The sequence below is a fragment of the Mercenaria mercenaria genome, chromosome 19, assembly GCF_021730395.1.
Source record: "Mercenaria mercenaria strain notata chromosome 19, MADL_Memer_1, whole genome shotgun sequence".
Lineage (NCBI taxonomy): Eukaryota > Metazoa > Mollusca > Bivalvia > Venerida > Veneridae > Mercenaria > Mercenaria mercenaria.
This window is the reverse complement of record NC_069379.1, coordinates 31,319,573-31,346,284: the sequence shown is the minus strand read 5'-3', so window position 1 is coordinate 31,346,284 and position 26,712 is coordinate 31,319,573. Positions and strand designations below refer to the sequence as shown.

General features: G+C 33.0%; 1 protein-coding gene across 3 annotated transcripts in view; it reads left to right on the top strand.

Moving 5' to 3' along the window:
• LOC123542087 (uncharacterized) overlaps positions 1 to 26,712 on the top strand; it is a 166,002-nt gene that overhangs the window by 45,975 nt on the left and 93,315 nt on the right. For all 3 annotated transcript variants that reach the window (XR_008368554.1, XR_008368555.1, XM_053530955.1), the window contains exons 27-57: positions 694 to 816; positions 1,052 to 1,176; positions 1,449 to 1,781; positions 2,226 to 2,445; positions 4,465 to 4,736; positions 5,412 to 5,622; positions 6,348 to 6,590; positions 7,254 to 7,403; positions 7,807 to 8,001; positions 8,207 to 8,458; positions 9,190 to 9,379; positions 9,783 to 9,952; positions 10,496 to 10,660; positions 10,869 to 10,994; positions 11,318 to 11,449; positions 11,714 to 11,842; positions 12,130 to 12,243; positions 12,790 to 13,050; positions 13,737 to 13,859; positions 16,340 to 16,465; positions 17,051 to 17,176; positions 19,426 to 19,557; positions 19,755 to 19,832; positions 20,485 to 20,655; positions 21,546 to 21,662; positions 22,418 to 22,540; positions 22,868 to 22,990; positions 23,833 to 23,955; positions 24,330 to 24,587; positions 24,864 to 25,121; positions 25,479 to 25,585. Coding sequence is in view for 1 of the 3 variants with exons in the window: in XM_053530955.1 (XP_053386930.1) it covers positions 694 to 816; positions 1,052 to 1,176; positions 1,449 to 1,781; positions 2,226 to 2,445; positions 4,465 to 4,736; positions 5,412 to 5,622; positions 6,348 to 6,590; positions 7,254 to 7,403; positions 7,807 to 8,001; positions 8,207 to 8,458; positions 9,190 to 9,379; positions 9,783 to 9,952; positions 10,496 to 10,660; positions 10,869 to 10,994; positions 11,318 to 11,449; positions 11,714 to 11,842; positions 12,130 to 12,243; positions 12,790 to 13,050; positions 13,737 to 13,859; positions 16,340 to 16,465; positions 17,051 to 17,176; positions 19,426 to 19,557; positions 19,755 to 19,832; positions 20,485 to 20,655; positions 21,546 to 21,662; positions 22,418 to 22,540; positions 22,868 to 22,990; positions 23,833 to 23,955; positions 24,330 to 24,587; positions 24,864 to 25,121; positions 25,479 to 25,585 (5,276 nt within the window). In the remaining 2 variants the exon portion in view is untranslated. The remainder of the gene's footprint in view (positions 1 to 693; positions 817 to 1,051; positions 1,177 to 1,448; positions 1,782 to 2,225; positions 2,446 to 4,464; positions 4,737 to 5,411; positions 5,623 to 6,347; positions 6,591 to 7,253; positions 7,404 to 7,806; positions 8,002 to 8,206; positions 8,459 to 9,189; positions 9,380 to 9,782; positions 9,953 to 10,495; positions 10,661 to 10,868; positions 10,995 to 11,317; positions 11,450 to 11,713; positions 11,843 to 12,129; positions 12,244 to 12,789; positions 13,051 to 13,736; positions 13,860 to 16,339; positions 16,466 to 17,050; positions 17,177 to 19,425; positions 19,558 to 19,754; positions 19,833 to 20,484; positions 20,656 to 21,545; positions 21,663 to 22,417; positions 22,541 to 22,867; positions 22,991 to 23,832; positions 23,956 to 24,329; positions 24,588 to 24,863; positions 25,122 to 25,478; positions 25,586 to 26,712) is intronic.

The window sequence follows — 26,712 nt, the reverse complement described above, 5'->3', positions numbered from 1 at the left end:
CGTTCCGTATGGGATGATATGCGCATGTCATGACCTTACTGTAATTTTGTCTCGAAAGCAGGCGCATATCTGATAACTGGTAAACAAACGACAGATGCAGTAAAAAGATGTAATTAACCGTATTATACCGTGATAAAATACAGGTGACAAGTGTTTTTACCTGATGAATAGCGGATGAATGGTAAAAATTTAAAGTTTAACAAATTACCTTCAAATTGTTGATTTAAAAAACTACTTTTGAAGAGAGGATTTATACATTTTGGATATATTATATTCAGTTTTGATCTGCTGTGAAATATAAAGAATTATTACTCATTGGATTTGAATTTGCCTAGGACAGAAATTAGACTTTTTTTCAAATAGATTGGCATTTACGGCCAATTCTTTAAGGTATTTGAAATTTGGTTATTGTTTATAATTGCTTGTTTCTTTTCTTGTTAATTTTTCTTACTGCAACAAGCAATTCTTAACCACTGACGTAACTCATACAAGATGTTCTATTGGCATGTACTATGTTTTGCGCAAAATGTCCCTAGGCGGGGGACGTTGGTAAGCCTGTTACAAATTATAGTATATCGTAATTATGAATTATCAAAATTGCAATTCAGAAATAAAACATATTGTCACATTTGACTAAAATCCTCTATAATGCTTTTACTTCAACATTAGTACTTAATATGCTAATTATTTCAGCTGATGTTGGAGATACCTGTATACATAAAGATTATTGTTTATTAGCGGATTCTCAGTGCATTAACTCTGTTTGTACGTGTATCACTGGAATATATGATAGTCGCACAAAGAAATGTGACACAAGTGAGTTTTTATCATTTTTGAAGGAGGGAATTCGTTTTAAATTTTTTGATTTTAGATTTTAGATTCATGCAGTCAAAATGTTTCATTGCAATTGTTGTCATTTACATAATTAAATGTTGACAATATCAAATGCCTATATACCAAACCAACATTGTATGATAATACAATAATTGTATTAGTAAAAAATATAAGTTAGCAAATTCATTTTTTAAATAATTAATATTTTACAATTCAGTGCCTCTGATGCCTTTTGGTGAAAAAGAGGGTGATACTTCGGTTTCAAATAGAACAGACTGCAGTCACAAAGTATCATTTGAGCCCAGATTTCCTATTTTTGACCAGATGCACACAGATTTGTATGTGAGTATTTAACATAGTGCTAAAACATGAATATTCCTAAAGGGTTTTTAAGATATTTGAATATCTATAGTTATATGATTAAGTTCAATATCTTTCAAAACCTCAAACATTTCGTCAAATAGAAGAAACTGTTTGGCATATGCAAATACGAGTCTAAAAAGGTATTCGTCAAATGTCAGATAATTGCAGTTACTCATGTACATATGTCCGTATAATACTATTTTTGTATCTAAATGATTTGAAAAGTGAACAAGTGTCAATCCTTTTGGTAGGTTTGCAAGTACGGATTAGTTAGCTTTGATACTCCATTTGCCAATCCGACACCTCCTGCAAACAAACAGAGCTTGGCTAGTCTTGGCTTACAGAAGACCATACTCGCACCTTTCTATGGACCGATAGATAATAAGAAGTCTGGACCAGTGTGGTTCAGATCATATAACATTTTGAATTCTCATCGGAAAATGGAAAAGCATTCTGACCTGATTTCATATATAGAGAACATTGTCAAAAAATTTGAAGATCTTCCTTCGTATAACGCCAGTTTTGTTTTGATTGCAACATGGTATCAAGCGAAAGCAGTAGGAAGTGGATATGACAAAACAAAGGTATTTTGATTAATGTTTTACATTACTTACTTGAATATTTGCCTGCTTGTCTATTGATACCTGTTTCGGTAAATTGAAATGTAAAAATGACCAGAAAAGTGATTTGAAATATTGTTTGGAGAGCGATATACGTGACTATATTATTCTCTTACCGTGTCAATAAACTCAGTTTATAAAAAAAAGTGTAAAGCAGGAACGTGTATAATATGTATGAGTTAATGTTTTACATACTGGTACCATTTCATAATAACGTATTGCAGCACATCATATACAATTCACTAGTTTGACATTTAGAAAATACTATCGTCCTCATAACTTTAGCTTACATTTTGTAGATATATATCCGTCGTTAATTGTTTATTTTGATGTAAATATTTTGAATGCTGTAAAGTATTTAAAATGTTAAGATGACGGATTTGTACTTAACATTTTTGTTTGTTTTAGAGTTCTACATTCCAAGTTGTCTTAACTTCCGACGGGAAGACAACATATGCATTTTACATTTATGGAAATGGTATGATGCAGTGGGTCAACAACTTGTCTACAGACCTTAATGTGTGGGTCGGATACACAGTAAATTCTCTTACCAACACACATCCCTATTCTTTTACTGATGCGGCGTTGCAATTAGATTTGAAGCTTACGATTTCGTCCTCTGAAAAAGGTAACCTATATACAGGATTATCAATTATTATTGTTTTCTTTACGATAGCAAATATGTCCTTGGTGACTGTGAGTTCGACCCTTAGGCTAGAAGCAACAGCAATTATGGCAGAGTAACGATTTCAAGCCGGCATGTAGCGGCTGGTCAAGCCTGTTTCACCGTTATGATGTTACTTTCAACCTTCGCGGAATTATTTTATTTATTTTACTGTGTGTTATCCGTACCGAATACCTACATTTTTATGGAAAGAAGAAATATACGACGTTGAAGAGTCAATATAGCAGCCATGAATTAATGAACGGAGAAATATGTTGTAAGTTCCCATACGATGAGTTACCTGTACGCGAAAATATTCAAAACGAAACGCGTATCTCTTCGTCCGTATCCTCTATTTCGATATATGATTTGCAAATACTCAAACGTGATTTCTTTACGGCGATAAATGCGAATCATATGCGACTTTGGTAAACCTTTCTTTATCGGCGTTTAGCTTTCGGATTTCACATTCATTTCACACGTCGTTTAACATTACAAAAATCAAAAAAAGTTTAACTGCAGGATAAAGTTCAAAAGACACTGAAATAATCACATAAATGCAGATGGATAGGGTTGGAGAAGTGTTATCTGTAACAGATGAAGAACTAGATCAGAACGGAATAAGGCCAGAATCTAACAGATTTTCAGTTTTACCGATGTTTTTTTATTGATAAGCATGTCCAGATTAACTTCGAGAACATTGTGGTTCAGGCTCTAAGCTTGTCATATTTACCTCTTAATATTCTTATAAGGGAATGGCGGTACGTTCAAAAAATCCAGCCGTTTTGGCTGTCCGAGGATAGATATATGACAGGTAGACGTCGGGAGACTAGGAATTGTTCGAATGAAAACGGGACTCGAGCCACCTATGCTCATGGAGAGTTTCACTGTCAATGTTAATTAAATGCCCTTGTATATGTTAAAATATTAAGACTAGAGTAAAGCTAATTGTAACCTATCTACGAGTTAGCAATCATATGTATCAAAATAACCATGGTTCAAGATTTAAGTTAATGGTATTCAGTCCATGCTCATTTGAAAAAGATGCAGGGGGAATGTATATATTTATTACAGAATGAACATTTTTAAACTAAATATGAGTAAGAAAAGGTCTGCAAAAAGTGTTGCAGCATGAATGTAAATCTCCAGTTGCATTCTCTGTCTCTGATTTTCATATGAGAGGTGTTGCTAAAATCTTGCCGTATAATCATAAAATGTAAATTTCCTTTATAAAAGTTACAAACCGTTCCAAGGCGGTGCCCCTATCTTTAACTTGTTTTCTGTTCGTCTTGTATTTTGTGTTGCGTGTGTTAACTTGTTTGTTGTTAGCGTTTTTACCTCTTTCTCCTCGCTCCCCCTACCGCCTCCCAACCCTTTCTCTTTGCATTGCTTCTCCTCTCCTTTTACTATGAGTAAGTTATCGTGCCCACCTTAACCTTAATTTTGGCTGCCGGATTCCTTTGGCGGAGTTTGAGTGTTGTTTTTTTATGTTTATGTGTGTGTGTGTGTGTGTGTGAGTGTGTCTTGGGTGATGCCCTACAGTGTTGTTATATCTTACTTGTCTGTTTGTTTATCTATGTTAGTTATGTGTGTGTGTGTTTGTCTTTTGTACGTGAGTGTCTGCGCTGCCGTGGTTTACGTTGTATGGCTACTGTGATTAAGGAATGTAGCATTCCCTTCTGAATATTTATCCTTGTTCAACTTTCCACTTCAACCGCAACCTTTTTCTACCACATATCCCTTCCTCCTCTCTTCCTATATTTGGCATAAAATTAAAATGTACTTGTTGGATTTTTGAAGCAACCCGTCTATAATATATTTTTTCCGTTACAGTTTCTTTTTATAGTGGGACTACTTTTCAAATGCATGGCTCAATGGCTGTGTTTGTGGTGCTCTGTACTTCCAAGAAATCTACCCTTACCTTGTATCTTTTGTTTACATAATGAACATAAAATGTAAATGCTAACTTTATAACTGAACTAGATGTAGCTGGACTGATCTTCAGACCACTGAATTCGCAAGGCAAACAACGCGACAACCATGCTGTTGACTGCATTAGATGGTACAATGAGAACTACAAAGAGAAGAAACGACTTGATTACGTTGCAAGCCTTATACCAGATTGTCCATGTGATATACGATTGTCACGATTCGATCCTTGGTTTTGGCGAATTGGGTTGTACCGATGGCGCCAAGATTTGAAATATCAATGTGTTGATATGCTGCACGTGGGGAACCTTGGACATTATGGGAAGGTTTATCAGCTTTGTTTTGATTCTAGTTTGAATTCTGTATACAAATTATGCCCTTGAAAATTTATTTTAATATATTAATTAGGTTATTATTTGCAATGTTGTATTAAACCCTGGTGGATTTGGCGAGGTCTAGTTTCCACGAGGTTCCTATGCCGAGTTTGATCCAACCTAGCACAATCCACGAGAACCAAATGCATCATTCTAGATGAAGTTACGATATGTATATCGGCCGAAAGATAGATAAAAAGATACTCGTTTTAAATGGTAATCTTTTGATGCATTGGCAGCCAACATGCCATTGATACGTCATTTTGGCGTTATATTTGATAACACATTTAAAATAAGTAGTCCCAACACAGACTTTGTTTCGGTATACGATGTTAACTGAATATAGAATATTGTATTCGTATGTGAAATACTTGCAGCATTTCAGTTATAAGATATGTAATAAATAGTGATATAACGTAATGAATGAAACTTCAGGTAAACCAGAAACAGGTAATTGTGCTACATGTAACAAGTCAAAGAGAAATAAGATTGCTTTAACGTCATGTAAAAAGCTGTCCATGTGGCATGAAAATAGGCAAGATACATAACATAATTATAATAATACGAAGTTGCTAGTTGAGGCTTTATGTACTTTCATATTGATAACAATCATTTTTTATATTTAAGTCCTGTTGTTATGATTTGAGAACCTGGCTTTGGGTATACGAAAGACCACTGGCTGGCAGTTTCCAGCTTTTTAACCGACACCATCCCTTAGAACACAAAATAAACGATGTTCAACCAAAAACAAAGTGTTGTGTTTTGTCGAAATATTGTAATCTCTACTACGATTTAAGACCGACTGGAAGCTGTTATAGAACATCGCCGTATAATTTTGGTAGATATCATTTAATCTTATTCAGTTTGCTTTTCATTTGTTCTTGTCACAATTTAGGGCGATAATGGTAAATTTAACAATAACTCATTTTGTAATGTTGCATACATTTGACTTGTACGACAAGTTATACGACAATTTATCACGGTAAACGACTGTGGCAACTCTGAGATAAAAAAAAAAACAAAATAAAAAACAACAACGTTCCGCCCTTATTATATATGTACTGAGCGAAGTGTTTCAATCTGTAAACTACAACCCAAGAAAAGACATGGGTTTCGAATTTAAAGATAAACTTAACACTATTTTTTGTTTGAGAATATTAAACATTTACTTCAAGGTATTTGAAAATACATAGAATAAACTATCATGTGTTTATGAACACTAGTTTGTTTGGTTTTATATAGTACGTATCTAATACATGTATATTCAAATATACATATATACTGCAAATAAGACAATTTAATGTGAATGGATCTCTGCAAACATAGTTGGTATAAATATTTTGTTAAGTTAAAGTTATTTGATGTCAATATTCTACATCTTAAGTTGATAAAAAAAAGATAAAAAAAATAACTATTTCAGATAAAAAAAATAACTATTTCAGATAAAAAGGAACTATTTTAGCAGAAGGAAAGGGGCGTATTTGATGTCATTAATGTCCTGCTTGGACATTGCATTAATATTTTATTTTTTAATCTAAATTTATCTGTGTTTCATATGGTCAGGAACATTCTGGGGAGATCCGCATTTCAGTACATTAGATGGTATGAATTTCACGTTCAATGGACTTGGAGAGTATACACTTTTACAAATTGAAACAGAAAACTGCTCTTTTGATCTGCAAGCAAGAACCGAAAGAGCTATTAAAGGAAATGGCAATTTATCTGATGCCACAGTTTTCACAGCATTTGCTGCGAAAGATTCACATAATTCATCAGCTCATATAGAACGCAATGAGGAACGAACTGGTAATTCAACAACTTTTTTATATCAAATATTTAGTAAATGTTGAATAATGTCACACCACCGATCTACTCTAAGAAGTGTGTACGTGTTCAGATCCAAATATTCAATGCTGCAAAAGATTGATTTAACTCTGATTCTAAATTTTATATTCAAAATAGGACATATGAAACAACAGCAAATAAGATCATTTGAAAGTCTACATTACGTTTTCTTGGACTTGTTTGGAATTTTTGACCTCAGACTGGTTTCGATAAAAGCAGCCTGTAAGGGAGTTCTGTTTAATCTGAAGACACTTCTAAAAGTTACAGATTTATTTTTTTTTATAAAAAAAGTGTAAATACAGATTATGATATCTGAAATGTTTTATTTTAGATAAAGGGAAGCTTTAGACTGATTTGACATTAATTGGAATTATTTTGCATGTGAATTTTGTGCAGAAATACCGTGTCCATTTTACTTGAGGTATGTTCCCGTCATTGCATCCGAACAAAGGACCTGTTTCCATAAATTTCATTTGATCAAACGTTTCGCTTAAAGAAGTATATTGCTTCAGCTTTCGCTTTCTTCAGTGTTTGTGTAATATAACTAACTGTGACTTATATATTACTGTAAATATTATATTAAAATGTAAGATATTCATTGTAATGTATGTTATCTAATTTCAGGAATAAATCTATACGGAAACAAGGTGGATCTGACAGACAAGTATAACTCAAATACAAATGAAACGGACCCATTTACGTGGTCATCAAAGGACGGAAAGTTGGTTATTTCCAAGCAAAATGGCAGTGTGAACGTCTTCTTCCCAGCATGTAGTAAGATTGAACTTGTTTTCAGGAACAATATTCATGTAGTTACGTATAAGGTCCTATTATTTACACTCATTTTAAAAATGATATTCTTGAATATTCACAATCGAATTCACATCCTTACATGGACACAATAGACTAAAATCTTATACAGCGCATACAAGCAACAAGTTTACTGCATTCAAATTTTCGTAACCGCGTCAATCTCCATCCCAGCACCAATGGAAAGTATAAGCATCATCAGTATGCCTTAATATCATAGATATTAAAGAAATAAAGATAGAATGTTATATCTAATTTTTTTTTATTCGAATGACAACAATCCATCCATAATTTCCTTGTATATATTTTGTATGAAATACAGTCTTTGCATTTATAAAAGCATTTATATTATTTGTATTCTTTCCAGATGTATCTCTTATAATAGCAATTGGTGTCGAAATGCTTTCTTTGAGCACGTTTGTCCCTGAAAAGTTTAAAAATCAAACAAAAGGACTACTTGGAAATTACAATGGTGATGCAATCGATGACTTTACTATGCCGAATGGAACAGCCTTAAAGCCAAACCTTACTGACAGAGACATTTTTGAATACGGGAAAACATGTGAGTTAATTTAACTGAGAAATTCTCAAGTCATCATTTAAAGATGAACCGGAATACCGGAATATTTTTCTCGAAACACTATGACAAAATAGTATTATAATGCTATACTTATTGGATGATTCCCTATAGAAATGTTAGGAATGATTAAATTCAGACAAATCTCATTTTATCGGATCAGTTGTTGAGGAAACTTATTTATATACAGGGACAATAAATCCGAACAACTCTGCTTTTGTATACGATGATGGGGGATCCCATTTCGACTTTCACAACGATTCGTATGTACCAAGATTTTTAGACGAAGCTGACCCTGAGCTGAGAGCTAAAGCAATTGAAGTATGTAATGGTCCCGAGAACACAGAATGTGTGTTTGACTATGTTTTCACTGAAAATCCAGACGTTGCAGAGAAAACTAAACAGGTCAAAGGACAGGCAGAAACAGACAAAATAGAAATTGGTAATTACCTTTACAGAAAATTGTTTACTAGAATAAACATTTAAAACATTATTTAACATGTTTATTAGTAAAATAGCAGAAGATTTGGACTGAAGTTCTACACTTTTTGGTAACAAAATGCTGTACCATTACTTTCAAGGTTTTTATGACTTTGAAAAAAGGCTCACATCAAGTAAAAAGGAGTAGACTCATTGAAAACACTGAGCGCAACAACCACATTCAGAGCTACACATCGCGTTCTTTTTACAGATTTTATTAATCGCATGAAATGTGTAAAAATTGGGGCGTGAAGGGGGAAGGGTAGCGCCACAAAAACACGTGAGTGATGGAGAGGAGTTGAAGTAACACCACCAACATACGAAACAATATATTCCTACAAAATACAATTGCACATGTAAAATGAACGAAAAAAGACATGTTGGAAATGTCAGAGAAATGCATAAAAGAAACTGGTTGTTTAAACAGTAGAATGAGAGTGAGATACATGTAAACAGGCAAAATAAAGACATTATGTTATGCCCAATTTTTGGATGACCGCGCCTTTTTTTTCTACCAAATTCAAAAGGTTCGCAAAATGATTAGGAATTTTATAGAACAAGTACAAAATGAATCCAAAGGTAGTTAATTCATAACGTAATATGTATCGACTGATATAAACAATAGGCCTGAATGAAGTAAAACAACAAAAGAAACAATCTTTTCATAGTCATTTCTGATATTTTCTATACCAGAGGAGACTGTTCCGTTACTTGAAGGATGTTCAACTGTAAACGTGACAAAAGGACAGAGTGCATCGTGCAAAGTAAGCGTTGATGTCGGCTATACAGTACACATTGTTTCAAACAACGTTAGCGCTGAATTTGACCAGGCGTCTTCTACTGTTACATTCGTTCCGGAAACAGATGAACCTGTCTCGATCCGGTGAACTTTTCTCTCTCATAATTGATAGACAATCGTTCTATACATAATGCTATCAAAAGGACATAATAATGACATATTTTTATATAAAGGAACTTGAATGTACACCATGGAGGGAGAGCACAACTTCTTTTTCATACATACGGAATACTTATCGTTATACGAAAAAGCAATGCTAAACACTATCAAAATTTAAGACTTTGTTCTTGCCTCTGTATATTTTTTTTCATTTGATCTTAAAACATGAAATGTTTACATACAAATATCTTGAAATATTTTAGATTTATTTATTTAAAGGACTAACGAACTGTTACACATATGAAAGGGTTCTATGGACATGAAAGCATATAAGGACATAAAAGCTTTTGTAAAATATACAAAGCAAATCAAGTTTTATTTCACACAGAGTTGCGGCTGCAAACGAGAACGGTCGATACTCTCCGACATTTTCTTTGAGTATATTACTGTGTACCGATTGTAATGGACATGGTGTATGTACAGGTGTCCCAAGGAATGATCCACGAGAAAACGAGTATTTTCATTATTCCATGTGCGAATGCGACCTTGAATATGAAGGTACCTGGTAAAATTGCAAACTATATTACGAATATCCGGACGAATTTTTATAAAGTATTTATAATTAGTTTTATATGTTGATTTATTAAGAACTAATCAATTAATGCAGTTTAAAATCAAATGCTAGTTTACTTTGCGAAGTTTTCCGTTTGACTTTTAAACAACACTTCGTACTGATATCGTAAAACAATACCAATTAATACAACTTATGACATGTCACTGGTAAAAAGTTGTATCATTCATTTGCATCGGTTTATCTTTAATAAAAGATATAAAATGATTAAAACAATAGTGGTGACATTTCCTAACTTTGGTACCTGAAGAAAACCCAAAATGCCTCTTGGCGTATTGTGTAAGTCACAGGCGTCCAAGTAAAAAGAACTACCGACTTTCAAATTATCTAGATTTTTGTACATATAACCTTTTTGTCTTGACCGTTCCGATGATCAGTTTCAGCTTTTTATGTTTTAAATTAAGTTTTCTGCATATGTATTTGTCGCTATATTGGATAAATCATATCATTATGAATGATTCAATGCACAGGACCTGACTGTGAACGTGTGTTTGACGGATGTGCGGCAAAACCGTGCTCATTAGATAGAGGATGTGCAAGCCTAACGGCAGAACAACAAAAGATACTGAAGACATCTTATATATGTGAGCCATGTCCTGATGGCTTTGAGGATGACGGCGAGGATGGATGCATCGGTATGATGACAATTATGCGTTGGAACTTGATAATTATAGTTTTTTGGGGGCAGAATGTGGAATCATTTAATAACTTTATATGGTAATGTGCTACTTAAGTTGAATTAAATAAATTCCATTGTGTATAATTACTAAAGTTTGTTTGAAGACGTTTGTTAATACAACGAATATTGGCTAAAAATATCTTAAAAAGTAATAATTGTTTTAGATATTGACGAGTGTAGTGTTAGCAAAGGTAATTGTGAACACAACTGCAAAAACACAGAGGGAAGTTTTGAATGTACATGTAAACATGGATATAGAGTTAACATCAATGACAAATTGAAGTGCAAAGGTATAACAATTATGCAGAATGTCCGTTCACTTTTATTATCATTAGTGAAGGCGCGGAAAAACAATTTTTACATTCGTAGAAATTGTACTTGTCGATAAAATTTCCTGAATATCGCATTATAAATACCATCATGATTTGTATTAAAAAAAAACACCTTAAATAGTGTACAAAATCAAAACATAGTTAATATAACAATGAGTAATGAAAGAATGCCGACCGACAATTTGCAACTTTCGTCGCTTCTAACGTCTCATATGGCATATTTACAACATATGAATAATACAACCTAGCTATATGATCATGGTGATCATTTTTATCTGCAGATATAAATGAATGTGAAGAGGCTATGCACAACTGTGACCAATTATGTAATAATACAGAAGGTGGCTTTATTTGTCAGTGCTACGCCGGTTATGGATTTAATACAACATCATGGTCATGTGTTCAGATATCGGGTACGACATTAATAAAAGGTTGTTCACGCCGAATTTGAAAAAAAAATCTGAGGTTTATAATGTTTATAGATTTACCTATTGGATCTTTGTCTCTCTTTTTTTGTTTGTTACTTGCCATGAATATTTTTAATTTTGATGTTGCGAAGGATGAAAAGTTTTAGATACACATTGATTTGTGTGTATTATCTGCTTAGTTTCTATCTAGGTAATAATAAATAATGCATGTTTCGCCGCTTCTTTTATTCAATTGCTGTTTTACTGTAGACAGTACATGTGATGATACGAAGAAAGATGAGTGCTCAAACACACATGGCTGTACCACTAAGGACAATGTTCCGCTTTGCTTCTGTAAAGACGGTCATGAATTAGATGAGACTGGGACAAGCTGCAAAGGTATCCCTCAAAATGCAGATTTACCAAACTACAATACTTTCATTCTATTTACAGCAAAGACAGATGGTAATTTTGACTGTAAAATGAAATGACAATTGTTTAAAAGCCCGTACAATTATTTAGTATCTATTAATTCTTCCTGCAAGTTATTCACTCTATCAGAATTTCACAGCAAAATATACATCAAAATGCAATGCTATAAATGTTAAGTCTTTTTGAAAATTTAGTCTTTGATAATATGTTTCAGCTTCGAATATCTTAAAGCTTGTATCATTTTTTGTTCTCAGATATTGATGAATGTAGTAGAGGGATATGTCCACAGGACTGTATCAATATAAATGGCAGTTTTCAGTGCAGGTGTTTTGCTGGTTACCGTTTGGAAGGAGTCGCAACATGCACAGGTGCATATTCTATTTTATTTTATATTCTATCATAGTTGAATACGTTGGTTCTATGCATCATATTATGCCAATTTTAACAATTTCGATGTACATTGTTCTTAATATTAAAAGAAACATTTATTTGCTAAGATATTTAACATGTTTACACATACTATGAAAATACTGTAATTGTACTGTAAACTATTCACAATACATTAACTGTAAAAAAATACTAAGTAACATTTTTGACCTGACATTTTATTGTTAAATTATTTTTAGAGATACAGCAATCTCTTTGAAACATAGAACGAAACCAAAAAAAAAAAAAAAAAAAAGAGTAAAAACAGACACGGTTTGATTGAGTCTCTTCATGACGCCCCATTATCGGTTTACGCAAAATTTAATCCTATTAAAACTGACTGTACTCCATAACACAATGGGAAACACTGAATCCAAGTACAAGGTAATATAAAAAAGCGCCTGTGTTTAATGTCTTATTATCATTCCCGTTGTATATAATGCATCTGATGAAAAGAAAATAATTGATAAAGCCTTTTCAAATTTAAGTATGTGATGTACTTCACTGGGGAGACAACTGCGAACAGGACTGTATTTGTACTGGCCAAGGGGCGGACAGATGTGACCCAGTCAAAGGGTGTGTATGTGAAGACGGATGGCATGGTAACAGATGTAATGATGATATTAACGAATGTGAATTGAAACATCAGGCGTGCAATGACCCGAGGAAATTTTGTGTCAATAGCCTAGGTTCATATACCTGTGAGTGTAGAGCAGGATTTTACAAAACAGATCAAGGAGACTGCAGAGGTAGCCTAACCATAATCTTGTAAATGAAAAATTTTACATACTAGTTAGTTAATGCAGATTTAGAAATTATTCTTTAAAAAATAGTTTAATAACTGCAAAATTTAATAACAGTCTTGCCGAAAGCTTAAAAAAAACTCGTTAGTCAAATATTTCGACCCGCCTTTGGTGACAATTGCTATTTGCTAGTCACTTGTTATTCAATATTCAAATAATTTACAAAAGGTCGAGCATTTTTTAAAGTTTTCAAGAAATTTGATTTTAAGCCGGATGTAATATTTGGAGACACTAGCGTCATCTTCCCACCAAACAAAGCCATAAATCCGCATTGGATGTGACTCAAACCGACGCAAATAAGCAAATTGTCATCTGATTAACATTTTTTTTTGTGTATTATTTTCGTTTGGATAAAAGTCACATCCACACAATTTAGGATATATCGCAGATTTTCAAGCTTTTGATGGTCGATGATGACATCAGTTCTCATCCAGGCATTGTTTCAAGCATGTGCGGACACCTATGTAGAACCATATACCTTCCGCACGCAAGTATGTAGAATTCCTCACCCAAGCAAAGTTCCGAACACACTTTGTAAATGGTCAAGAAATCAGATACCTTAACCACTCGGTCTCAGAGGTCCATTTTTTGTTTATGAAATACGATATTGAAAATCCAAGATACACTTTTAGATACCGATGAATGTCCAGACCCGCTGCTGCATAATTGTACGCAAGAATGCATCAATGCAATTGGAGGTTATTCCTGTGGGTGCAGAGAAGGATACACGAAAAAAGACAAATGGTCTTGTGAGGGTAATAAGACGTTAAGATATTCTAACTTAAAGAAAAACATTGTCACTTAATGACAGAAATAACTGCTATTATTCTACGATATTACCATGTATTTAGTTCAAATTACCAAAAGGTTTCTTTTGAAAAATTTACTTTCAAATTGTGTTATAATATTATTCAAACCAGGCGTGTGATTGAAATGTCGAATTTAGGATAAATATGAGGATTTCAAGCCATTAACAGTTTGGAACCGTTCCAATATGCTAATTGATAAAGCTGTTTCTTGTGATGTGTGTTGCTCCGTATGTATTTTTTACTCCACGTTTTATTGTTCTTGAATGAAAAAAGGATAATTACTCAACCGGGAAAATCATGTTCCAAACATGCAGCCTCCAGAAACCGACCACACGACAAACATACACACTCACACACACGCTCGAAGCACAGACTAGAAGACAAAACGAAAAACATAAAGAACAAAATTGTGTTGTTGAAGATTTATATAAATAGCTGTCATTAAGAACCAAAACAAAAAAAAAGAGAAAAAAAAACCGGTATGTACTAAATGACAGCAGAAAGCAGAGCAATAAGGGAATCACCCTTAAGAATCTGACGAAGCAAACTGAGTCATATGTCTGTTCTGTCAGACACACTCAAAGAGATGAGCGTAGTGTCTAACCACCGTAAAAAGGGTTGAGAACCAAACATACGGTTTGTGACGCAAATTTTACGATTATTGTAAACAGCATTTCCGTGATAAAACGGATTTTGGTATACATTATGGCTGAAGTGTCTATTAATTACAGTAATATTAAATTTAAAAACAAAATCTGAATTACGATAGCAAACTTCAGTATTAACGTTCTCCTAAATAACGGTAGCCCTGTGAAGGAGCTTATCTGTAATATATATTCATTACGTTCATTGAAATCCTTAACATTACTAAACGCCCTTGCAATTATTTGAGAAAAATGTATCCAAAAATATGTTACTTGGGGCACATCCTCACCCCAGTTGAGGAAATTTACGATAATAAAAGTAAAATTATTTTTCTTGTCACAAATTTTGGAATTGAACTAATGTCATCAATAGAGAATTGCAAATCTTAAAATGAAGCAGTAGTATCCAAATTGTTAATTTTTTTTAACTGGAGCTCCCTAGGGCTAATGAAAAAAGAAAAAAAAAACGGATTATCCGTATGAAGAATCCAGCATGATTTATTCTTAAATGCAGTAACAACGTCTGTCTGCGATTCCGGAGAAAGGCTTAATTTAAAATCTCTTTCAAAACTGCATGAAAACAAATGTGCGACAAGGGATGCACGGTTTCTTTCGATGGGAATATTAATTACTTGTCGGAAAACTGCATTCCCGAAGCTGAAGTATTATTTTTATAAAAAGGAAAGGGTTTTACAAACTTAGTCACAGGTCCAATTAGCAAATTTGTTTTAAATGCGAGAAGTTTCATCGAAATTGCAAGCGAGAACTGTCATTAAATTAATTCATAAAATAGTATACAAAGTAGAAAAAGTCCTGACTGAAGACACCTTCTAGTTACTAATTATATATTTTCCGACAGATTTATTTTACCAGCCAAAAAATAGGGTTAACCTGAGTTTACGTACACTACAACTCTTTCGGGCTATCTTCATTGCCGATTGAGTTTGCTCCTATAAATTCAGTTCCTAAATTCAATGATTCTTTTTGGTAATAAAACAAAGAATTTCCCTTTTTCCTATGATCTTCTTATAGATAGATAGATAGATAGATAAATAGATAGATAGATATATTTATTGCTGCATAACAATATCATAATATCATATCTACGTATAAAACATTACTATAAGACTGACACTGGTCAAACATTGCTCTATTTAGCACAGTTCAAATTGAAATTATCACATTTAAGTAATCACAAATAATCATTCCAGTCCGATTACATTTTTCCACAGATTTATGTTAAATTTTGTATGAATTGTTATGCAAAGGATAGCCCATAAAGTCATCAGACTTATTTCCAATGGGATCCTTGTGCAAAAAATACAAAAACAAAACTGGTCAAGGACAAGGTCAAGAATGGCGGCACATTTAGAAAATTATAAGGTGAAACAATGAGTTTAGGACTGCTTTGATAATACTATAAAATATTATAATAAAATCTCTTAAAACTAAATACATGTAGTTATTGATCTACAGTCCCAGGAAATATTTTTTACCTCAACTTTAAATTCATGATACCTTTTGTGGGATTTTATGACTTCAGGAAGGTTATTCTATACATTTATACTATTATAGTAAAATGTTGCTGCTGATGTAGAATTCACCATAGGTACATGGAAATTGAAAGTACATTTTCTGGTTTTGTATGAATGCAGATCAGCAACCTTATTAAATTTTTCTGACAGATATGACTTTAGAATGAACAACTATTTATTATAGTCGAAAACACAGGTCAAGAAGAAAAGCTTTATTCCTTCCGTTGATTTATCAAATCTTCTTTAGATATAGACGAATGCGAGTTAGGTACATCTAGCTGTGAACAGAAATGTGTGAATGACCAAGGCCAGTACAGTTGTTTTTGTCATTTTGGATACAGTATTAACGATGACCGAAGAACATGTAGAAAACGTAAGTGAAACAAAATTGAAACTTTTTTTCTGTTTAAGCGTTTAAAATGAAGTGTATGAAAGCGTTTATATTGGTGAAAAGCGGGCGAAGCTTTTTCGGTCATTGATGTGATGAAATCCTACGTCAAGAACACTTCTTAACAAAATGTAAAACTGAAATACAAAGTTCATGATGCAATACAAATTTATATTCCTGTTTATTTATAATAGCATTTTAAAGTTATACATAATCTATACTCAGTAGAACAGTCTAACGTTTGTTAAAGACATTCCAAAAAGCAACACTTCTTTATAGAGGCATATGTTGTTTGTAAATTTGACAAAATCGTTCGAAAGTAACTTAAGAGGAACTCTACAAAGCAAAACCGTCTGTATGAAATAGGATAAATTTTTTTAGTAAAGTAAAGCAAAGGAACATCTAATCTACAAAAGCAGTATTTGTTTCAAAATTAGACAAAAATTTGCAAAAGTAACATCAGAGGACCATTCTCTTTGCAACAGGAAAACGTTGATTTCGCAATGCATTATGTTCTAGGGAAAAACAATGTTATTACTTTGACTCATCAAGTTGTTTGTTTTCCATTAGTTTCAGACCTTTGCCTGTCCATTTATAATCTCACCTGTTCGCATTTCTGCCTACCAGATGTTGATAACGCGGTGTGCGGCTGCAGAAGTGGCTATAAGCTCAAACCTGACAATGAAACGTGTATAGGTGAAACAACAAATACTTATTTTTGTCTACATACAATCCCTGGCTCACGGATTTTTCAAAGTCCGCGCTTCCCCGCGATTGAACCCTAGCTTGGACACGTTTATGAGCCGCGGGTATGCGCATTTTTTCCTGCATCCCCGTTATATATTCTACAGCTTCCACCGCGATTGCGGTGTATTGCGAAGACATATCACAGGGCATCGCGGTGAAGTGGCCGGTGGTTCGCTGTGAATTGCGGCAGATCGCCGCGATTTACAGGTAAGAGAATGACAATATAAAATTAATGCTACAGTGTAGAATGCATATAAACTGACAGAAATTTCAACATAATTATTTGGAGGAAAAATAAAAAGTAAATGGCTTATCCTAACCTTTAATAATAATAATATTTTAAAACATATTTTGCATAGATTATTTCAGTTACATGTATTTTCATATTTATGTAAAATTTATCTACTGACAAGTTTTGATAACAACTTTCTTTATGTAAAATAATGCATTGTTTGTATTACAATTTATAATATATTAAATGTGTGTTTCAATGTGGCCGTATAATGTAAAAGTAAATATCTGCATATAGTGAAAACTTGATTTGTTTTAGAATCATAATAATAAAATAATAAAAAATGTCATATCAGTGTTATTATATTTTTATTTACGTAAAAACCTTACAGAAGAACGTTTAAATGTTTTATCATAAACGTACAATCATGCATAGCTATTGAAATATAACACAACAGGGTAAAATGAGATTATTGAGTTTCACCTGTACAAGAAATGTCAAAACTGATAAATTGAATATATATCAAAGAACCTCTCTTAGATAAATGATATGTATGCTGCTGCTTTAAACAACAATACGAACAGTCTACGCACTTTTAAGATTAAGTCGGTGAATGTAATGTGACAGTCCGCTAGATACCTGTATAAATACAAAAACAGAATATACATTAATTTGACAAAACCAAACCAAAATTTTTAAAATATTTACATTTCACAATAAAAGATTTATTATTTACTAAATTTTAAGTAATTACATGAATATTATGAGATGAAATGATCATTAAAAGACTAGATTTGTAATAACGGCGCACCTTTATTTTAATTCCTATTATAGTCTACGTTTTCGTGATTAAAGTAAAATTATCATTTTAAATATTATTGCATTTAAGTTATTAAAAGTATTTGATTAAAATAAGATTTTATAAAGATACATTAATAAGTTTGTTTTTAGATATTTGCAATAAACGCGGTTGCAAATAGTTCGTAAAATCATTCATTAAGTGTAGAAGTGTGCGCCTTAGCAAACTTTACCTGGATTTCGCGGTGACTGCCGGTGACTCGCCAAGATCCATCGCAATTCAACGCGACCCGCTGAGATTTTTCATCGCGAGTCGCCGCGGACACTTTATCTATATAAGATCGCGGAGCCTTACAAAATCATCGCGATTGATCAGTCTTCAGTAGTGATTCAATGTGAAAAATCATCGCGATTTTCCACTCAGGGTAAATATTTGTGCCGGTAGTAACGCGGAAAAAGCAAACTCCACGAGCCAGGGACTGTTACAAGTTATATATAATCGTTTCAGTTTTTTTCAAGTCTCCTGTCCCTATCTAAAAGTGAAAGAAGGAATAAAATAGTGTTTATATTCAGTTGTCACAGGTAGATCAGCATGTTTGAAAATTTACATTTTGAAACCTCACGATAACTTAAATAATTCGGATAATCATTACAACTGGATCATGTTTTGCTGGACTGCCTTGAGAACGTGTGCCCTCGAGCAAATCGTCATACTGTATCTGGAACGATTTCTGTTTTACTACATAATAGAATTTAATGAAGCTTAGTCGTGAATGGAGAAATTTTCTATTGGCCTTGCGAATATTTTGTAAGATATTTGCACAGAATTAAAGATATTCGTAACATTTTTAAAAGTGTATTTGATCTTTAGACATGTGCAAATTTTCCGATCTTGTGGATCAACACATGTATTGCAATTAATTTGTAGGATGATTTTTGTTTCCGTATAACTAGTCCGGATTTTATTCTAGGATACTCTGTTTTCAAGTACAATGTAAATGTCTTTTACTAATGTATGTCTTTTCCCTAATATAATTACAACTAATTTTAGACCCGATTCAAGCGACAGATATAACAAGCTATGTTAGAACAGAATAACAAGACGTAACAAAATTTGTATTCAAGTATTAAAATATTGACCTTTTAAACAATAATAATTTATTTCTAGATATCAATGAATGTACTGACGATGATGAAAACAAATGCGACGCAGATGCCACGTGTACAAATACGGAAGGATCATACTTGTGTGAATGTCCAGATGGAAAACATTTGGAAAATGACGGACGCACATGCTCAGGTTTCAAATGATAAATGCATGTAGTTGTATAAATTGGAGAAAATTGTTGCGCATACAGGTTTCTCATATTTTTTTTTTATAGTTTACAGATAATAAACATTTGTTAGTACACCTTGAAAGGAATACGATCCCAATTTTCGGTAAAAAACCAAAGTAGTCCTCCAAAAAGAAATACATTTGAAAATATTTTATTACAGAATGTGATGATTATCACTATGGACGGAACTGTTTGAAGACCTGTAGTTGCTTACATGGAATTTGTGACAAGAGGACTGGTAAAGTGATTTTGTTTTTCAATGCTGTCGTGGATTCTACTTTTCTACTGTTTCCATTCTTGTTATTTGAAAATATCACTCATATCATTTTACAGATTCAAATGTAAATCAATGCAATCAAAAAGTGGTACTAAATAATACAGTAAAGTTTACCTTGAAAGACCCGGTATAGGAAGGGCAAAATCTGGACTCTTGGTGCAAATAGTCTGTTCTCGTAATAGACGCAGTATCTTACAAAGGTTATTTAGACTATTGGCAGAGGTCTGGGTGACTCAGTGGTAAAGATCACTGGCCTCGAATCATATGTCTCACACTGCAGTGGAGTTCAAGCTTGAAGAATTCTGTCAGTTTAGGAAACTGCACTGACAGCTTTTGAAAGACCGTTGGTTATACCAAAATGCACGCTTGCACCTCGGCCTTTCCTCACCCTCTCAAGCTGAAGTGTGTTCAGGTTTAACGTTTTTTTTTCAACAGTTTTTTAGTCATATAAACGACGGTGATTCACCGATTAAGTGGTAGGGTGTTAGAAGTGTAGTGAACGAACCGTGTCATAAAATGCAAGCATATACTTTACATTATAGAAAAATCTTGTATTTTTTAGATTTTGATAAAATATAATTTATTTTTGGTAAGTTTCCGGTGTTTATTTTAGGTTGTGTTTGCAATCCTGGATGGGCCGGCACACTTTGTGACGCTGATATAGATGAATGCTCCACAGAACAAGTTGTATGTATAAAAGAAAAGTCCGTTTGTGTGAATGTACTTGGAAGCGCCGTTTGTTCTTGTGAAACAGGATACCAGAACCAGTCTGGAGTTTGCCAAGGTGCTTAGTTTTCCCTGATTTTATTGGTGTAATAATGTATCTGAGAGTATCAAAACAAATTGTTTAACTTGTAAGAACAACTTTATTATTCTACTGGTATTTAAAACTCAGTTAGAAAGGTACATAGTATTCACCAAAAAGACTAGATTTGATCACGTTACGGGGTTTTATTACTGAATAGGTACAGATGGATATATGACATACGGTACAAGTTTCATGTAACACTGTAGAAAAATGACAATTAAATTTCACTGGGGTTAGACAACTTGCATAGTTAACAACACAATATTTAACGTTCTTTGTTTCGTGTTGCAGTAAAATGGATGTGTTTTATTGCAGTTCCATTTTGGTAGAACTGGCATAAAATGTAAACGTCATGTTCAATTAATGACGTATTTCTATTTATTTAAATAAATAAGAGTTTCTGAGTAAAGTCATTCTCATCCATCAGAGGTTCGTCAAAATTCCGAGGAACCATGGTAGACTTCTGGTATGCGAGAATGAGTAAGGTGTACCGGAATGAGTCATACTTTCTATAAGAGGACTATCTGAAATGAAGCAATTACTTGTTCCAGCAATATGCTGAAAACTGTACATGCTTTCTGTACATGAAGCAGTACACAAGTTTACTATCCCGATTAAAATATACTTGCTTTAAACCATCGACATTGTGATATTTTTGAAATTTGTGTGTTTTTTTACATTGCTGAATGAAATAGTACTAACAAATGCATACAAAATCTCAAGTCCGAAAATATTTGCCAGTTGTAATAACTAGAAACACAAGTTATCATACATTTGTCACCATTTATATACCTGGTTCCCAAATTGTTTTTTTTTTCATACTGCGTGTATTTATAAAATATCAGTTATTGGTTACGTATTACCAGATATTGACGAGTGTGATGATGTGACAGCAAACGAATGTGACCAGATATGTACCAACACAGAAGGAAGCTACACTTGCTCTTGTCAACATGGTTTCTTTCGTAATGGAAAATGTACAGGTAATATAAATTTGCTATGAAAACTATAACGGATTAGACTGTGTAAGAAGTTGGTTTTATTACAAATACATTTTTTCTTTACGCGGTCAGAAATAATGTTCAAACATACGTAAATATCTTCGCGATATCTTTCAATTCCAATTGGACGAGGCATTTTCATCATCAAGACATAGGATTTACTTAATTTATGGTTTTGTAAGTCTTACCCGTATATTAACATTTTTTGGTTTCTAAAATATTGGGAATCAGAGTTCTTCTTCACGGTGTATATAATAAAATTCGCTGTTCAACCTAAAAAGCGATGTGAAATAGAAAGCAAACTAAGTAATTTAGTTTAAAAATAACGCATTTTGATAGAAAAAAAAAGAATGATTATCGATTTTAGACGTTCACAGTCGCCATTTGTATATATCCGAAAACAGAATTAGTGAAAATCATACGTTGGAAATCACCTTATTTGCATCTTGGATCAATAATATAGATGAAGGCGCTATTATTCCTACAAAATTCTTAGTTAGAAAATCGCTATTCAGCCTTTATTATATTGATGTGAAAACTAAAGCAACCTAATCGTTTTAGTTTAGCAATAACACATTTTAATAGAATGAAAAACATAGTTCGTTTGATAATTCAAAGTCAGCGTTTGAATATATCTGAGAAAAAACATAGTGAAGACCTATTTTGGATACCACCGCACTTGCGCAATTTGTTGATTGCATAGAAAATATATTGAAGCAACATATCTTGCATCCTAGATATAAATGAATGCACTGGAAATCATGGTTGTGATCAGATTTGTGAAAATACTGTGGGAAGCTATAGATGTTCTTGTGAGGGAGGTTTCAGGCTTAGCTTGAATGATCGGAAAATATGTTTGCGTGAGTATACTATTCATATCGCTATAGTAATCTGTTCTAGTTATATATTGCACGAGAAAAAGTATTTTATGCGTTTATTCATTTCTATATATTTCATGTCATAAAAGTATTCATACAGAAAATATAAATGTGAGGTGGAAATTGATCGAATTATTTCGCTTTGTATTTGAAGGTTTCATTATGTGGTGGTTTATTTTAGAACTATATTAATATATTTTCAAAAAGCTGCATGCCGTATTTGGTTCAACTGACTGTAAAGCCGGACCGTAAACTTATTAAAAAGCATCATCGCTTAAAGTTATGCATGTTTGTATTATTATTTGTCAGCGGAACAAGAGTGCAGCGAAGATCAAAGCATGACTTGTCCAAAACATTCATCATGTTTTGTTGAGAATGGTGAAGTGAATTGTCGATGTTTGAAAGGCTATCAAGGAGATGGTATTTGTAACGGTAAGAAATTAATAAAGTATTATTAAACACCATATAACAGGTATTGAGCGTCTACATTTACACTTTGCCGAATGGTTAAGGTCACTGACTTTGAATCATTTACCGAGGCAGGTTCCGAACCTCGCTTGGTGTGTAGGATTTTCATGTGATGAATCAATCTATCTGGGTTACGTAAGTGTCCGGATGCCTGGACTCTTCCTCCAGCTTTAAACCTGAAAATTGGCAATGTGAATCTAATCATGGAAGTGCGGCAGTAGATTCTTCCATCCGTTATGAGATTGCAGAAATGAAACGAATCCTATAGCACAATTTTTTTGTTGAAAAATTTAGCGATGGCAAAAATTATTTAATTCAACGTGCCAAAACTGTAAAAGGTTATATGGCTGTCATTATATCAAATAAATCCATTTATAAGACAACAAAGCTTACTGTTTTGAAGCGCACTGTTGTGTGTTACATTTGAAGCGAATAAATTGCTCAATATCTCTTTTCGTCTGTGAAACTCGTGGTTCGATAATATTCAAACAGCATGAGTTTGTAAAACATTTATACTAAACAAATGATAAATTGTAATATAATTTCAAAATATTTTGTTGTTAAGTGCATCACCCAGGAGATCTCTGGGAAACAATATGGTCCACTTGGAAATGTCATGAAATATAGCTATTTAGTTAAAGAGTGTTGTTCATGTAATCAAATTTAACAACGAACTTCACTAGATCTCTTTTTTTAACAAAAACGACAGCTATGCTTTTGCATAGCATAAATCGTATACATATTTGTATATGAAAAGTATCAAATCAATCTAATAACACTATATCCAAATAACGTTTTTTTAACAGACACTGACGAGTGTTTGGCTGATTTACATCTATGTTCGCAAAAGTGTTCGAACACTGAGGGCAGTTTCATTTGCAGCTGTAATGTTGGGTTTTTCCTACTAGAAGACACAGTTACATGTAAAGGTAAGTCAGTATTAATGTATTCATAAATCGTTTATCATTATGAAACATCGAAAAGCTCGTTTTGTTCACCTGTTGAAAAGAACGTGCTATATTATTTGCTGTGCATTTAGGAATATGGGGTTCAGGTACTTGAAAAATATGACGGCAGTGGTTATAAGAATATTCATTGTCTGCAAACTTTCATTTCATTTACAAAAATGAAATTTGTTGCTAGGCCACTGTGGACAGTTTACAACGACAAAACCAGTTAGATATTCAGTTAAAAACATACCATTAATTCTTAGACGTTAAAATGTTCAATCGTTTTGTTAGCATGCATTTTTCTTCTAATAACTACGTGAAGAGATTGAATACATACATCCACTTTACTTCAGAATGTGAAATGTGGAAGTATGGAGATAACTGTAGCAAAGCTTGCTCTTGTAACAAGCATCACACTGAAACATGTGACTCTGTTAATGGAAAATGCGTATGTGTATCAGGATGGAGCGGAGCAACTTGTAACGTGGACGTTAACGAATGTGATGATGGCATGGTTTGCCCAAACAACTCTGTTTGTAATAATACAAACGGAAGTTACAACTGCAAATGTCTAAAGGGCTACTATAAAACTGGAAACAGAGAATGTGAAGGTTATTTAGACGAAATGTTTAGTAAATAGTATTGAATTTATAAAGTTCCACAATATGAGCAAACTGGACAGGCTTTAAATAAGTAGAATTATATAAATTTAATTTTCGTTTAATTTTATACCGTACTTATTTTTAGGATACCGTGAATAAATTATTGATAATTAAAATTAGAATGATGAAATGCGTGAATTCATTGCATATATGAACAGAATTTGTAATGAAATGAAGGTTGCAAAATCAAGTACAGTATAGAATGTAAATGCTTTATGCTTACAGAGTGTACTGGCTGGACATTTGGTGATAATTGTATGTCTACCTGCATTTGTATCAAAACAAACACAGAAACATGTGATGCAAAGACAGGAACATGTGTGTGTGAGGAGGGCTGGAATGGAACAATCTGTGAAAACGACATCAACGAATGCGCAAATGAAACAGCTTGTCCTAAACACTCCATGTGTTATAACTCCGATGGAAGCTATGAGTGTATCTGCAATACTGGCTACCGACTGATGTTTGATGGAAAGTGTGAAAGTATGTTGTTTTTGTGTAAACAAGAACAAACAATATAAAATTTACATTGAGCAGTTTTGGCAAACAGAAAAGTAGCAACGAAATTAAGAACAATAGCCCCAACAAGCAAAGAATCTGTAGTTCCAATATTGAATTAAAACTATAATGCAGAACCTAATATAGAACAGATAGTACAGCATATATGTTGTAAATTGCCGTTCTTCACATACCTTTCAGTTCTAAAAAGACAAGGCAAGTATCAGAACATTTATTTTATTCTTAACACACTAAAATATTATTTTGCGTTGAATAATTCGCTTTAATATGAAAAAGAAAACTTTCACTCCAAATAAGTATTTCCATGTATATACTTTGCAGCATGCCCAGATGGAACATACGGTTTTAATTGCAGTGAAGACTGTGCATGTAATCAACTAAATTCGGAATCCTGCAATAACGTCTTTGGGAACTGTACTTGCAAAGAGGTTTGTTCATAATGTTGGTTTGAACGAATTAAAAGTTAGCTAATGTTTTCGAGCAGCATAAACAGTTTTCCCAATACCAGTCAGAGTCTTTTTCATGTACATGTAATTGATTTATTCAAAAATTTATCATCTGATCATTTATATTTATTGATGTTCTCTTTCCTCTTATCGTATGACATATGTTCCCTGTTGTTCTTTTTTGCAAAAAGTATAATGGTAATCTATGGAGAAGTATAAATTTTATAAAAGTACTTTGCCTCAGGAATGATATAAACAGAAGACATATTGTATTTTATCATATACGTATATAAACTCTGTCAAAATTACGGCTTGATTTTCGTAAGTGAATTGAACCGACAGGAAAAATAATTCGTATTTTACCTTTCATATTGTATGTAACCGGATTGCTTTCATTTGATATGCATGACTTGATTTTGCAAAGTTGGACCACTAATGGCGCTAACGCGCCTCGTAAGAGCCGGTTGGGTAAAATACAATCGAGCCGAATACAGCATACCAGATTGAGTTATTATTACAATGACCCTATTATACTTGTTCATTATTTGCATTAACAATTATATATATATTAAGATGAAAATCAGATGAAATTAATGTTTAAAAAATTATGACCTCCCTTTTCTTTCTGTCTTGGTTGCCATGATAGATCGAAAATAAAGGAATCCAGAAGACAAACACAGTTTTAAAAATAATGTATTTTGTTTCAATTGTTGAAATACCCTAATATCTATCAAATGCAAATGTAAAACTAGAAATTCCATTGAAATACTAAAAATATACTAAATTCTTTTTTCTCAAAGTAATTCACTTCGAGTACGTACAAAAAAATTAAAAATGTCATAAAATGTTGCTGAAATGCTGCTGATTATCTTAAATTAAACAGTGAAATCTAAATATTGGTTGGCCATATACTGGTTCGAGTCGTAAATTCGGCCACTTTTTGCGGTTTTTCATAAATATTTCTTTCTTTATACTACGGATTTATACAAAATTTCTACCATATGTGCTTTAATACCAGTAACATTGATTGTTATCATTAAATGCCGTTTACAGAATAGTTACCAATAAAACCACGCTTCAAATTACGGACAGGTTAAGCCTCCACATTT